The sequence below is a fragment of the Erpetoichthys calabaricus genome, chromosome 8, assembly GCF_900747795.2.
Source record: "Erpetoichthys calabaricus chromosome 8, fErpCal1.3, whole genome shotgun sequence".
Classification (NCBI taxonomy): Eukaryota; Metazoa; Chordata; class Cladistia; order Polypteriformes; family Polypteridae; genus Erpetoichthys; species Erpetoichthys calabaricus.
Genome location: NC_041401.2, coordinates 151,495,116 through 151,509,569, shown reverse-complemented (window position 1 = coordinate 151,509,569; position 14,454 = coordinate 151,495,116). Strand labels below are relative to the sequence as shown.

Sequence of the window (14,454 nt, the reverse complement as noted above, 5' to 3'; positions counted from 1 at the left end):
TCTTTAATTTACGTGACATGTAGATAATTATTACGCATATGGCTGATCCAAAAGATGGCCATCCAAACTACCTGACCATGTACACATGCATGTTGGACACACCCCTAGTGCAAAGTGTCATAGCAACCAGAAATGCAAACTGATTAAGTGATGATGTCATCATTGCACTATGCTAAAAGAGTACAGTACAAAGCAGGAGATCAAAACATTGTAATGTCTCCTACATTTGTGACTGGTACAGTTTATTCAAATATAGATTATCATACATCTTCTATTTCTTGCACAGGGTGACAATAATTTTGAGAGACAGAATGGAATCCGGAGACGACATGGATAGAAGACTGAATTTAAATAAACAATGATATGTACAGGCGGCACGGTGGCGCAGTGGGTAGCACTGCTACCTCGCAGTTGGGAGACCTGGGGACCCGGGTTCGCTTCCCGAGTTGGAGTTTGCATGTTCTCCCCGTGTCTGCGTGGGTTTCCTCCGGGCGCTCCAGTTTCCTCCCACAGCCCAAAGACATGCAGGTTAGGTGGATTGGCGATTCTAAATTGGCCCTAGTGTGTGCTTGGTGTGTGGGTGTGTTTGTGTGTGTCCTGTGGTGGGTTGGCACCCTGCCCGGGATTGGTTCCTGCCTTGTGCCCTGTGTTGGCTGGGATTGGCTCCAGCAGACCCCCGTGACCCTGTGTTCGGATTCAGCGGGTTGGAAAATGGATGGATGGATGATATGTACATGTAGCGAGAATCATGGTCAAAGAACAGAGTGGTAAGCCATAAGCCAAAAAAGGAACAAAAATACACAAGACAAAATTCATAGTCAGAGGGCAAATAAAGTTGTTGTGACCAGTAAGTCAGAAACTAACAATACAAAAGACACTAAAGGTTATTCTCCCATTAATCCAAATCTTGGACAGTAAGGAAGTGTAAGATGTTGACTTTTATGCTGATGTCAGGGGTCTCATAGTTCCAGTCATCTAGCTTAGCAATGGAATAGCAACCAACAACAGAACTATCTTAGAATGACAGTGCCCATAAGAAAAACAAAATAGTGCCACAGGAGAACATGAATCATATTTAACACTTGTAAAAACATAGTGGAACAAAAAAAACAAATATTACCAATAGATTCATTGACCTTCAAAACCTCAGGAAATATCCATCAATGATTTTTAAAAGCCGAGGAACAATTGGGAAAAATAAAAATCATTCTGTTTCTTGATGCAGAGAAAGGTGTTCATGTACACCTTTCTATATATCCAATTGCACATACTGTATTTTAAAACACCAATGAAGTATTATAAAATAGTGATGTTTTTCCCTAACTAACAATGTTCCACTTCTGGATTTTGTTGTTAGGTCATTCTTTTATGGCAAAATGGCTATGGATTGCAAAGCAACCTGATTTCAGGTAAACAGGTATGGTTAACAATGTGGGCTTTCAGATTCAACAATAACATAGTCTTGAAAATATACACAAAGAGTTTAAAAGACAAACTTGTGTGGAGAGAAGTGAAAACAGTTGTGGTGTTAGCACTAAGCCCAGTTTCATAGAAGCACACTAAAGCCCATGAATGAGCTCGCAGAGATCTGAATCTATGATTCTAATGTGAATATTAAGCTCAGAAAGAAATGTGTATCAAAATTTTAGTTCATGAATCTGCTTGCGGGATGGGAATGGGAACGCATCAAGATAATAATTGGTTGGAAAGCCATTTGAAATTCTGTGCATACCTTCAGCCAAGCCCATAGCTTTGAATTGCAAATAATATGCTAGAAAATCAGGTCACTGGACAATGATGTTAGGGGTAACAAAAGTAATGTGCATTACATAGGAAGATGATGTGCAAGAAAATTAAAAGAACTGAACAAAATTCTAAGTAAACATTTAATCCTGCATGTGCTGAGGTGTAAATTTAATCCACCAAGTTTAAGGTCACAAGGAGCCAGCACTGGGGGTAAAGCTAGAAGTAAACATGGTGGATGGCATGGACCTTAACATGGCTTAACTGCACAGCCAAGCAAAAGGAGTTTGCTGTGTGCAGTCCAGCAACAGAACCTACAAATTAAGATTAGTTTAGCTTTAATACAGTTATTTGCTATAGAGATTTTGAAACCCCCGTGACCCTGTAGTTAGGATATAGCGGGTTGGATAATGGATGGATGGATTTTGAAACAGTGTGATCGAGTGATGCAGCAGCCAGTGTTCATAGCATGAACTCAGGCTGGGAGTGGAAAAGGAGGATGGATGTTATTTTATTTCACAGCAGGCAAAGGGCTACATGTACTTATAAAACACTACAAAAAATGAAATCTAGGCAAGTAAAAAGTATTTACCGTATATACTCACATATAAGTTGGGTCTTGAAACCCAAAAAATCGATTATAAAATCAGACCCCAACTCATACACCCGTTCAAAAATGTGACACTTATTTTATTTTTTTTTACATCTTCTTTCCTCCTCCAATCTCACACCAGTTTCTCAGATGCATCAAATTTTGTTGCAGCAGAGCAGGTACCAATTTCTTTCACCACTTCAACAACGTTTAATTTAAAACCAGCTTCATATTTTCTTCTGATCGAACGCTTCATCGTAGATAAGGGATGCTCATACGATAAAGGTGTATGAGGGTGTGAGATACAAAAAACACAAAACAGTGCAGACTTTGCTTCGAAATGGTTCGGGTGTTACCGTGTGGTCACGTAGGCACAGTAGAGAGAGAGTGAGATTAGGAGCACGCAATGATACATCGCATTGCTGCACCCACATAGAAAAAAAAGGCAGAGTGCTCTGTGGTTTCTGTCTCAGGTGGGCGTTAGCATATCATAAGCCCTTGGACCAATAGCGTGAGTTTTCAGCATTCGACTTATACAACCGACATTATGGAATACCGGAAATTATACTGTAAAATCAAGTCCCGACTTATCTGTGGGAGAACTTATCTGCGAGTATATACGGTATATCATGACATTAAATCTAAATTTGTATTTACGATTTTTTAGCTTACTTTAAGAAATCTTGTCAAGTAAATTTAGTTTACCCAATTGACAGACTTGTTTTTGCTAAATAAAAACAAAACAACTTCCATTTAAAGTTTTTTTTTTGCCTAGTTTTTGTATATGTATTTTTTGCAGTGAACGCAGAAAGGTTCATGTCTGGGTTCAGGATTTAATCAGTGCCTGAAACAGAAACAAATAAGTGCTGACAATTTCTGTTTTTATCGGCTTCTAGGACCTTGGATCTCCTTGTGCTTCATTTAATATTTTACATAATTTCTTAATTGAGCAGGGGATTTGCCTCCAGTGGAGTTTTGCAATGACAATCATATATTAGATTGGAGGGTGGATTGTGAAGAGTTTTCCTCTTGAAGTTGTTGATCGGTATGTTATTCATAAATTAGAGAGTGGCACAAGGAGTTTAGATGTTGTTACGTTTGTGTGTTAGAGCAGGATATGCCGGTATGCCCAAGCTAAAAATGGAATAAAGTCGGCATGCTGTATGCATTGTGTTAAAAAGTAAATGTTGTCCAAAAGGAGTAAAAGTAATCCAAAAGTAGCACTCTGTATGTAACGCATTACATTTTATAATAGTAACTATATAACATATTTATTTACTTTTTTGTAAGTAATTTCTTTTAAAACTAACATTTCCCAGCAGTGCTGGATGACAGACTTATTTATAGTCCACCAAAGGCTCTAATCATCTATTGAGTTTGAGGGCCCTACTTCCAAAGGCCTAAATTGAAATTGCACAAGTAAAGAACTAACAGGATGTGGGCCCCGTCAGAGTATGGACGCTCAATGAATGATGGTGTTAACTGCATTACACTGCTGCCCAAAGGCCAGGCTATAATGTTTACAGCTCACTTGAAAAAGGAAAAGGCAGAATATGTATAAATATCTTTTTATTTGTTGTTAAACATTAAAAACAAGCATTTGATTTGTCTGTTATTATACCTCCATTGTTACTACAGTCAATTCAGAAAGAAAAAGGTGATTATAAAATAAAAGGTACACTCCTTGTTCAACATTAGTCAACACGTATTCCTTGAATCAAAATGTCACTGCATTTTTTTATCTCAAAGACTGATCTGTTACTTCACTTATTTTTGAAAATGATATCATCAATCCATGAGAGGTAGTTGGTGACTTTAGTGTACAAACCATATTGGCCAGCTTTGGCGCATTCTAATCCCCAGGAGACAATGCCACCGATAAACCATTTCTTGTCTTCCTCATCATAAAAAACAAAAGGCCCTCCACTATCTCCTGAACAAGAATCCTTCCCTCCTTGTGGCAGCCCTGCACATACCATGTTCTCAGTGATGGTGAGCGGTTCTTTGTCAGCGGACACCTTGCCTTTATAAGCTTCCTTGCATTTTTCAAAATCCACTACTGGTAATTCCACATAGCGGAGAGAAGCAGAACCTCTACCTAATCCTGATTCGCGTGTCACTCCCCAGCCAGACACTATTCCCATTTCTTCAGCCTTGAGAATAAATCTTTCCTGCTTTCCTGGCAAGCAGATAGGCATGGTGCTTTCTGAGATTGGTACACTGCTTTTCAGTCTGATCATAGCAATGTCATGGTCATAATTAACATTATCACCTTTGTATTTTTCATGAATGAATATTTTTTCTGCTCTTCTTACTACTACGTCAGTATCATCAAATCTGTTAATTAAGCCCATTTTCACTTGAACATTGGATACGTCTAAATAATCTTGTAGCACGTGTGCAGCTGTCAGAACCCAGTTATCGTGAAGAAGAGCTGCACCTCCTTTGAAATCAGGCCCCACCATCACTAGCACTTGCCATGGAAGTTCATTCTTTTGTGCCTTAGCGCCTCCTATAATCCGAGCAAGTTTTCCACTCATTGGCTGGCCACAAGCTAGGAAAAGAGTACAAAGACACGAAGAATAAGGTTACAATTAATTTAACACAACAGGGTTGTCTATATAGGTAATGAGAAGAGATTGGTCTGTGCTTAGCAATACAGGAATGTTACGGTGAGACTCATAAAGATGCCTTCTTTCAACAGGCATATTTTCATCAAAGAGACTTCATTAAACAATTTTAATCAAAAGCATAAATAAAAAGAAGGCCCAAACTACTATAAATATGTTGATGAATAAGTGACTCCAACACAAAGACCCCGGGATACATGTAGCCAAAAGAAAAATGAAGAACAGATGGATTGTCCTATTTATGCTCTTCTGTGTGACTTAGCAATATCTGAGAAAGCACATCATCCCTGATGTATGAAACAACCAACGTACCCCGTCTTTCATTATGCAGCAGTCTGTGCTAAAGGTATAGCAAGAACCTAACCATTCTTCCAGCCATTCATTCTCTGCAGTTTTTTTTTTTCATTACAGAGTAATGTGGAGATGGATTAAGGCACAATCCTGGAATCATTCCTGGATGGGTCACCAACCCATCATGCTACTTGAACATATCTCTCTATTATATAAAAAAATCCTGGGACGAGACAAGACTTTTTCAGAGAGATAATTTCAAGTCCCGCAGGACGAGACTTTGTGCCAAGAGATTTAGCCACGCTCGGGGCAGAAATAAAAGACAAAGAGTAGATGACAAAGCAGAATGTCATAAAGAGGTTTAAAAACGTTGGTGTAAACAAACAGAAATTATTACTCGGTGAAATAACGGAACAGCAAAAAGAGATCGAATATATGGACATAGGTGATATGACATATTGTTCGGCTTTAAAGTTTAACTCGGAGACTTGTAGATTGTCTAATTCGTGTTGCCATCAGGGAAAAGTAGTGTTTCTTCCCAATGAAGAGGTGTATCCATGAGAAATAAAATATTTGTTATTTGGTGAAATTGAAATCAACAAACACTACAGGCAAAATATCTGAATCTACAATAATCTGTTTGTTCGCATCAATCAATGCTTAGAGCGTAGATTTACATGATTCAGAACCAAACGCTATGTGAATCTGTGGTCCCACAACAATTAGAGCTACTACAAGTTTAATTTCAAAGAAAACACGATTTGGTCAGGTTAATAATTATGATCACGGAGAAGTAATGCAACAAATAATCGAAAGAGTGAAATGATTGGAAGTATTAGAAATTCTACAGCCAATAATGGATACAAATCAATACGTCCAAAAGTATCGTACTTTACACAAAATTAATCAGAAATACACGGACAAAGAAGTTTTCTTGGATTTCTATATGAGATAATTTCAAGTCATGCGAGACGAGACTTTGTGCCAAGAGATTTGAAGAAGCGTATCCGCGAGAATTAAAAGATTTGTTGTTTGGTGAAAGTAAAATCCACATACGCGAGCGGCAGAGACGTGAAGCAGCTGACGCATAGTGCAGGCCGGGGGATTGGCGAGCAAAGTGAGCAGGGGTCGAAGCCCTCTAGTATTTCAATAGTATAAAGTCAAGAATCTTTGTGATGTGTGAGCAAACCAACATGGTAATGTAAAGGGGGCTCTACAGTTAAACACTAAAAATCTAAAACTCTAAATCTAAAAAAGGTGAGGTGTTATATTTAAGTATTGTGACACCTTGTTACATTCTAATAGACCCTAAAGGCACAAATCCTAATTATCAGTTAGAGAAGCATGAGATTTTCAATTCTGTCTGTGACTGTCATTCTTCATTAGGATATGCATATGCCGTACTCACAAGGGATGCACACTGGAAGTACTTTGCGGCCATTGACATTTTTCCAGTAACCATCGTCATCACAGGTATACTTTCCTGTGAAAAAAGAAGACAGAGAGTTTTGAGTTATTGAGTTTTTGTTATTTTCTTATTGGGTAGAAAGATGAAATTCAGATTACAAGTTTTTGTAGGCTGAGTGTGCTTCCTGTGTGATGCTTGTGAAATAAAGAATATAATAGCAATTTACATTCATCACAACCTGCTCAGGGTTTGGTGGGGACAGGTTCCCATCTCCTCCAATTGGGTTCCTTTCCACCAATCCTTTGATTTCCATTACAGTCAGTACTTGAACTGGAAACAAATAACAGATTTTATGCCCTTTGTTGTTGGCTTCTTGTTCCTTCTCGTGGTACATCCTCCTTAATAAAATCCCTATGTGCGTCCAGGTGTCCGTGTGTGGGTGTCTTTTGGTGAAGTGCGCATGCGCGGGGCACGGTGCGATGCACGATATTACTGTCAGAGAAAGTTAGAGGCGTTTTACGGAAATACAAACCAGTATTACTGCGAGAGGAAATTAAAGGTACACAATACAGTGACGTATATTACAGCCACATACAAGCCAATATTACTGTCAGAGGAGATTAAAGGCATATTACCGACGCGCACGCCTGTATTACCGCCAGAGAAAATTAAAGGTATATTACGGACGTACAAGCCAGCGGAGGTACAAGCCAGCGGACGTACAAGACGGTATCCTTCAATAAGGGCACGCACAAAAAGGCGAGCCTCAATAGGGCGACCTCAATTGGGCGCAGCGAATAAAGGCGCGCGTAAATAAAGATCTGCACCTTTGTTGCTCCTCACATATTCCAGAGCCATTTGAACTAAATTATCTACGAACGCCTTTATTCGCCGCGCTCAATTGAGGTCGCCCTTTTGAAGCTCGCCTTTTTGTGCGTGCCCTTATTGAATAGAGCAAGACAGCATTACTGTCACAGAAAATTAAAGACACACAATACATGGCGGCAGCCCACGAAGAACGTTCAGCTCAGCAAGTAAACATCAACAAAGGAAAGGCTGAAAGAAAGAAAAATACGACCAACAAAAAGAATGAGGTCAAAGTCCCTTGCCATTTAATATAGACTGTTCCTACTAATGTTTATGCACTACTGTTCTAGCGCCCGTTGTTGTAACAGGCTAAATGACTAGTTATAAATAACTCATCATTTTTGCCAGAGAATTTTCCCACCACGGATTTTCGAATATGCTGGTATGTGTACATTGTATTGAAAAATTGGGGGCTTCGACTGAGATAAAATGCATGCAAAATTGTAAAAAGAAGTGGGGGGTACCCTTAGAGGTCAGAGCATGAGGTGATGATATCTAACCATTAACTGTCAGTACTCTGCCATTAAAACAGGAAAATGCGGTTATCTGCACACTTCAAGGCTTCATTAAAGTGTTTATTATATCTTGGTGGACCCTTCTACATACTCCCATGTTAAAAGCTTTAGATAACTGTAGCCGCCGAAGTGTAAGGCAAGATCAAGCACGGGAAAAACGCGTGCCAAAAGAAATCTCTCAGTCCAAAAGTTCGTTTTAAAAATATTTAGTGAAAGTTAAAGGCAAATAATCCACACAAGAATAAAGAAAAAAATAGTTACACATGTAAAATAAAAGGAAAAAAGGGAAAATATATCTTCTCTAAACTTAGCTTTTCTTGAGAAACTTTAGTTATTTCTGAACTTATAGTTCTTTACTTCTTTTCTATGCTTAAAGATTCTTAGCTTCTTCTTCTGTACACTATAAGCGTACGGTTTTGCACTTAAATAAGCACGAGTTACTTCACACACTCAAAAGGTCCATAGGCCCGTAGGCATGGGCACAGTTTAAAACCTTGTGCCCTCTACGCCTTACACATGGCAAGGCTGGTCACTAACTGAAGAATAATGTTTAGTCAAAGCAGATAGAAATAGCTAGAATATACCAATTTTACTCAACTTATGGGGGTTTTAGGAACCTCCCATAGATTATTCATTGTCATCTAGCAAAACATTCATGAATCTAGGAAATGGCTCTTACAATAACAATCATTCTTGCTCTGTAAGTGTTATAGACAATTTTTTTTTATTTAGTTATGTTTAACTGAGTTAAAGGGATGTAGAATCATAGTATGCCATACCACTGTGCTATCCTATTTGAAGATACTGAATATTTCTAAAAAAGGAACTATATTGTAAGATGTCAGAAATGCTTTAGCTCTCCCTCTATATATTAATTTGGTTTGCTGTATTATTATGTCATGCTATACTTTTACTAGACACTGTCCACAAGTGCTCACATGTTTACTGCTCAAGATAAGTTTAGCTTGGAAAATGGAAATGTTCTTACATTCATATTCTCTAAGAACTGGCACTGCACATCAGTTTTAACAGCTTTACCCTTAGTAATGTTAATCACAGTCTCTTACCATCTCCAGGGCCTTCCATCACGTAGAAAGGAGTGTTACAGCTGTACTGCACCACAGACTGGTAAACAGTAGTAGTGAACACTGGCCTGCCGTTGGCAATGTCATCAGGCTGGGTACAGTCGACCACTGAAAGACAACAGGAACACAAGAATACAACAGGACATCTTTCAAGACACAAGGGCGTCTGCTAGGCTTGTGGCTAGTTCTGGGCGGCACGGTGGTGCAGTGGGTGGCACTGCTGCCTCGCAGTTAGGAGACCCGGGTTCGCTTTCCAGGTCCTCCCTGCGTGGAGCCTGCATGTTCTCCCCGTGTCTGCGTGGGTTTCCTCTGGGTGCTCCGGTTTCCTCCCATAGTCTAAAGACATGCAGGTTAGGTGGATTGGCGATCCTAAATTGTCCCTAGTGTGTGCTTGGTGTGTGTGTGTGTGTGTGCGCGCGCACTGTGGTAGGCTGGCACCCTGCCCGGGGTTTGTTTCCTGCCTTGCGCCCTGTGTTGGCTGGGATTGGCTCCAGCAGACCCCCATGACCCTGTAGTTAAGATATAGCGGGTTGGATAATGGATGGATGGATAGAGGGTAGTTGCCTAGTGGATAAGATGGACAACACCCCCCCCCCCCCCCCCCAATGAATAATGTTTTTAGACTACATAAAAGCAAATTTCTTTGCTTGGCTAAAAAAGAAGACATACTGTACATTACATTTTAAAATGTAAAATTATGTGACAGGATCAGAGTCTACCAAAATTATTAGAACATTAGAGCAACCAAACAATTCTGAAAGATCAGATCATTCAGTCCAAAAAACTCCCAATCCCATTCTCTAAATGTCTCCAAAACAACACTGAGTTGAGATTACAGGTTATTAAAGTACAACTCTCTACCAGCCTACTTGGTAATATATTTTATGTGCCTATAATTCGTTTTGTGAAAAAAAAAACAACTTTCTAATGTTTCTGTGAAATTTACTCTTAACAAATTACCAACTGTGTCCTAATTGAAAAATGAATTGTAAAAATTGCTGGACACCACTTTTCTAATTCCCTTCATAATTTTAAACACTTCATTCATGTTCCCTCCTCATCACCATTTGCTTTAACTGAAAAGTTTAAGCTTTTTCATTTTTTTCTCATAGCTCATTACTCTCTGTCCTGGAACCAGTCTAGTCACCCTTCTCTGGACTTCCTCTAGAGCTGCTATGTCTTTCTTCTATTAAGGAAACCAAAACTGTGTGTATAGCGTAATCATAATCTCCCTTGACCTATACCTACACATCATGCCATACAACCTAACAAGCCTGAAGGGAAGGAACCTTACAAAGTGTTATGATTTTTACACCAGTGAATTATTTAACAAGGTGTTTTATCTTGTAAGGTCCTACAGTATGGTGACCTTATTTTCCCATTTATGCTCTTTATTGTGTAGACATTCATAAAATGTTTAACATACCATACATTAAACACACTGTGATCAGGTACTTTACCACTTCCTCCCTCCTTCCCTTCTACTTCTGTAATCTCAAGGAATTCAACAGAGAAAAGAAGTAGGCTGTAGTTAAGTTACACATTTAATAATGTATTATTGATAAAAATGTCCAAAAATTTTAAGAAAGCAGAACAATTGTATACATTTATTTGTATTAATGTTCCTTTTGTTTATTGTGTACATTTTTCTTTGTGTATATTTCTAATTGGAAAATGCCTAGACTATGTTCCATGTGTTTTGTAGGTGGTCCCCCAAGGGGGTGGGGCCACCTGCCAATCACAACCAGGAAATTCCCTCCACTCTGTACATTGGAGGGCCTTCCATAGTTAATGGCAGTTCATTTCGAATGTGCTAGGGAGTGGAGTGCTATTTGTATTTACTGTGCTTTTTGCTTTGTGATTTCCTGGATATTTTCAACCTGTGCTCTGTTTTTGATGTAGATTCTATATTTGGACTTTGGTTGCTATAACTGCCTTGCCATCTCAGGCAATTCCTTTGTGCTGTAAGGAGCTTCTGGTGCTACAGAGCATTTTTTATTAAAAATAAATCTTTTATTTCATAAAGATTATTCAGGACCTTTTTTGTTTCTAGTCTGGGTTTTGATGATATCACACCCCCTACCTCAAGAGAGCAACTTTTGAAAGTATTTTTGGGACTTCCTGAATCACACTGTACACTTTTTTGTGGCAAAGTACAGCCAAAATTATGATTTTTAAAAGAGTCTTTGACAACAGTCGACGGATGTATTTGGAAATATAGGAAAACATTGCACACTGGTATGGCTCCAGCTATGCAGTTTTACCATTTGAGACTTCCTCTTTTCCTTTCCCTCATCTATAATCCAGATGAGGACTACACCTATGATCAAGTACTTGAGTGTGAGGCTGAAGTTATTGATCTTTTGGAGCAGTATGCCATCTACACTGTGGACAGTCACAGAAACGCAGTTGATGCAAGAGATAAACCTGCTGCCATTGCAACTTCAATGGCACATAAACCCGTGGCCTGCAGTCCAGTTAAGCATGTTGCTAGAGCAGTGCAAATCCCACGGGTAAAAACAAAAATCAAGGCCCTTGTTTTTGATGCAGAATGCTTTTAGCCATTTACTACTGATATTTTTGCTGATTTTTTAATCAATTAAGACACAACATGCCACTTTTTCCATTGAACAATTCAATATATTTTCCAGGGCTAAGCCAAGTAATCCTGCCCCTGCAGATATGTCTCCTGTTTTCGCTATGGAATGTTTTGAGCCTGTTATTCCTATTTTTATTGTGGAGTTTTTTGAATCTCCTAAGTCAACGGATGCTATTTCTACGATCAAGCCTCTGATAAATCCGTCTATGGCTATGTCAGGTGATCAGATCACTCTAGTTCAAGACCCAGCACTTGCAACTATATCAGACTTATTGCCTACACCAGTTTTTGTCACCAATCTTTTTGATCCATCCACTCCAAGTTATGCAGAAATTTCAATCCAGTCTTTTGCTATGTTTCGTGCGATTACGAGTGAAGAAATGAAGCTCCCCAGAATTATGATGAAGGATATAAAACTCCTGGAAATTATATATAAAACAGTGTCAGAGAATAAAACTGAAACCATGGACAAGTGTCCGAAATTGTCGAAGAACCTCCGTCTTTTATATTCCTTTCTAACAACGATGTGGAGGCACCTACGTCTGACCTATGGCTGTGCTGGCGTGACTTGGACAATTAAAACAAGGAATGTCAAGGCTGTGTCGAAGCTCACGAGGAATGGCAAGGCCATGTCAGAGAGCATGAAGAATGCCAAGGCCACCAAGCCATGTTCTAAGCAGGTGCCTGCTTCGTAGCTTGAGAGACTCAAATCAACACTGCTGCCAGGACTAGGAAGCTAGGAATAGCTATATAAAGTACTCACCTTTCCCAATGGCTGCTTGGAGATGCCCTGGTGCCATCCGTGTCCCCAGGAGGGAGCACCATGCCCAGGTTGATACCTGCAGTGAACCAAGGAGGGAGCACCATGCCCAAATTGCTGTCAGTGATGACCCCAGGAGGGGGCACCATGCCCAAGTTGCTGCCCGAGTCCCCAGAAGGGTATGTGGTTGAGTCGCTGGCTGAGTCTCCAAGAGGGGACACAGTCACATCACGGCCTGTCTCGTCTGCCTTGCTGAGACCACCAAGAGATGGTGCCCAGCCCCCTATCTCATCTGTCTTGCTGAGACCACCAGGAGGTGGTGCCAAGACACCACTTTCATTTACCCTGTTGAGACCACTTGGAGGTGGTGCCCAGTCACCATTGTCATTTTCCCTACTGAGACCATGAAGAGGTAGTGCTCAGCCACCAATCTCATCTGCCCTGCTGAGACCAGCAGAAAGTGGTCTACCCTACCTGCTTGCTCGAAGGGGATCACAAAGTGGTAACACCCCGCCAATCTCATTTTCCCTTCTGAAACCACCCAGAGGTGGTGCCCAGCCACAAGTCTTGTTTGCCCTTTTGACTGCCAGGAGGTGTTGGACTGTTTCATTCACTCAGCGTGATGGTTCCTGATGTTCTTACTATTTCAAGTCTTCTCTTCATATCCCCATGCGGGGACTGTGTCACTTATGGACATTTTGGACTTTATGAAGGGCGTACTGCCATGTTTCAGCCAGTATTTCTTCCCTGTCAGGGGTTAAAAATTGTGTTTCTTATCTGTTTTGAAAACTTGTGTGCAATTTATTTGTATTAATGTTTCTTTTGCTGATTATGTACATTGTTCTTTGTGTCTATTTCTAATTGGAAAATGCCTACATTATGTCTCTTGTGTTTTGTGAGTGGGCCCTAAGGGGCGGGGCCACCTGCTAATCACTGCCCTCCACCCTATATATTGGAGGGCCTTCCAAATGCGCTAGGGAATGGAGTATTACTTTTGTTTACTGTGCTTTTTGATTTCCTGAATTTTTTGAACCTGTGCTCTGTTTTCAACTTTGCCTTTGGATTTTGTATTTGGACTTTGGTTGCTGTAGATTGCCTTGCCTTCTCAGGCAATTCCTTTGTGCTCAAAGACACTTCTGGTGATATAGAATGTCTTTGTTAAAAATAAATGTTTTATTTTATAAAGATTATTCAAAGCCATTTTTTGTTTGTAGTTGGGGTTGTGACGGTATCCCCGCTCCATGAGGGCAACTTTTGGGACTCACAAGTCAAAACAGTGAGAGAGAGAGGTAAAGGTGGGGTGGCCAATTTTTTAACCATTTTTACAACAAATGGCGGAGTGGTGGCTCTGAAGCTACGGATCTGCACTTGCAATCAGAAGGTTGCCGGTTCGAATCCCGTAAATGCCAAAAGGGACTCTGCTCTGTTGGGCCCTTGAGCAAGGCCTTTAACCAGCCATTACCCCGTCCTGGGTATGACGTTAATCTGCATCTAGCCCTGCATGTAGGCCCTCCAACCTGCAGGGAAAAACTTGGCGGTTGGTGGCAGAATTGGCACTCCAGCCACCATAAAAAACCTCACAGTGTTCCACTCCATCTGAACTAGTGTGATGGCTGCACTCGGGTCCTAATCTGGATCCTGAGTTGGTTTGTCGTGTGGTGGGTGTGGCAATGTGCTGTATCAGCGCATGCTCCTTACCTCTCTGTCTTTTACAACAAAACACATACCAGTGGGGTGTCGTAGTGAAGAATGGCCATACTTTAGAGCAATAGCATCCAGGTACAACTCATCCCCCTTTTGTTTTGTTTAGTCAGCTTATGGCCTTCCTAAAGGAGATGGCTTTTAGGTTCTAAGCCCAAATACAGTCACCCTCACCAAACTGGTCTGATACACACATGCTCCATCCCGCTCACCATAAATTCCCCATCCTCAGTCAGTCCTAAAGACTGGATATGGGTTAGTTG

The 14,454-nt window shown here is 40.3% G+C and overlaps 1 protein-coding gene across 1 annotated transcript in view; it reads right to left on the bottom strand.

The window, feature by feature from the left end:
• Window positions 1-3,887: 3,887 nt before the first annotated feature.
• The window catches only part of masp2 (MBL associated serine protease 2), a 63,837-nt gene continuing 53,270 nt past the window's right edge, over window positions 3,888-14,454 (bottom strand). Inside the window, exons 9-11 of the mRNA XM_028807612.2 lie at window positions 9,114-9,239; window positions 6,665-6,739; window positions 3,888-4,889 (exon numbers count right to left, since the gene is read on the bottom strand). Coding sequence (XP_028663445.1) covers window positions 4,099-4,889; window positions 6,665-6,739; window positions 9,114-9,239 — 992 coding nt within the window. The 3' untranslated portion in view covers window positions 3,888-4,098. The remainder of the gene's footprint in view (window positions 4,890-6,664; window positions 6,740-9,113; window positions 9,240-14,454) is intronic.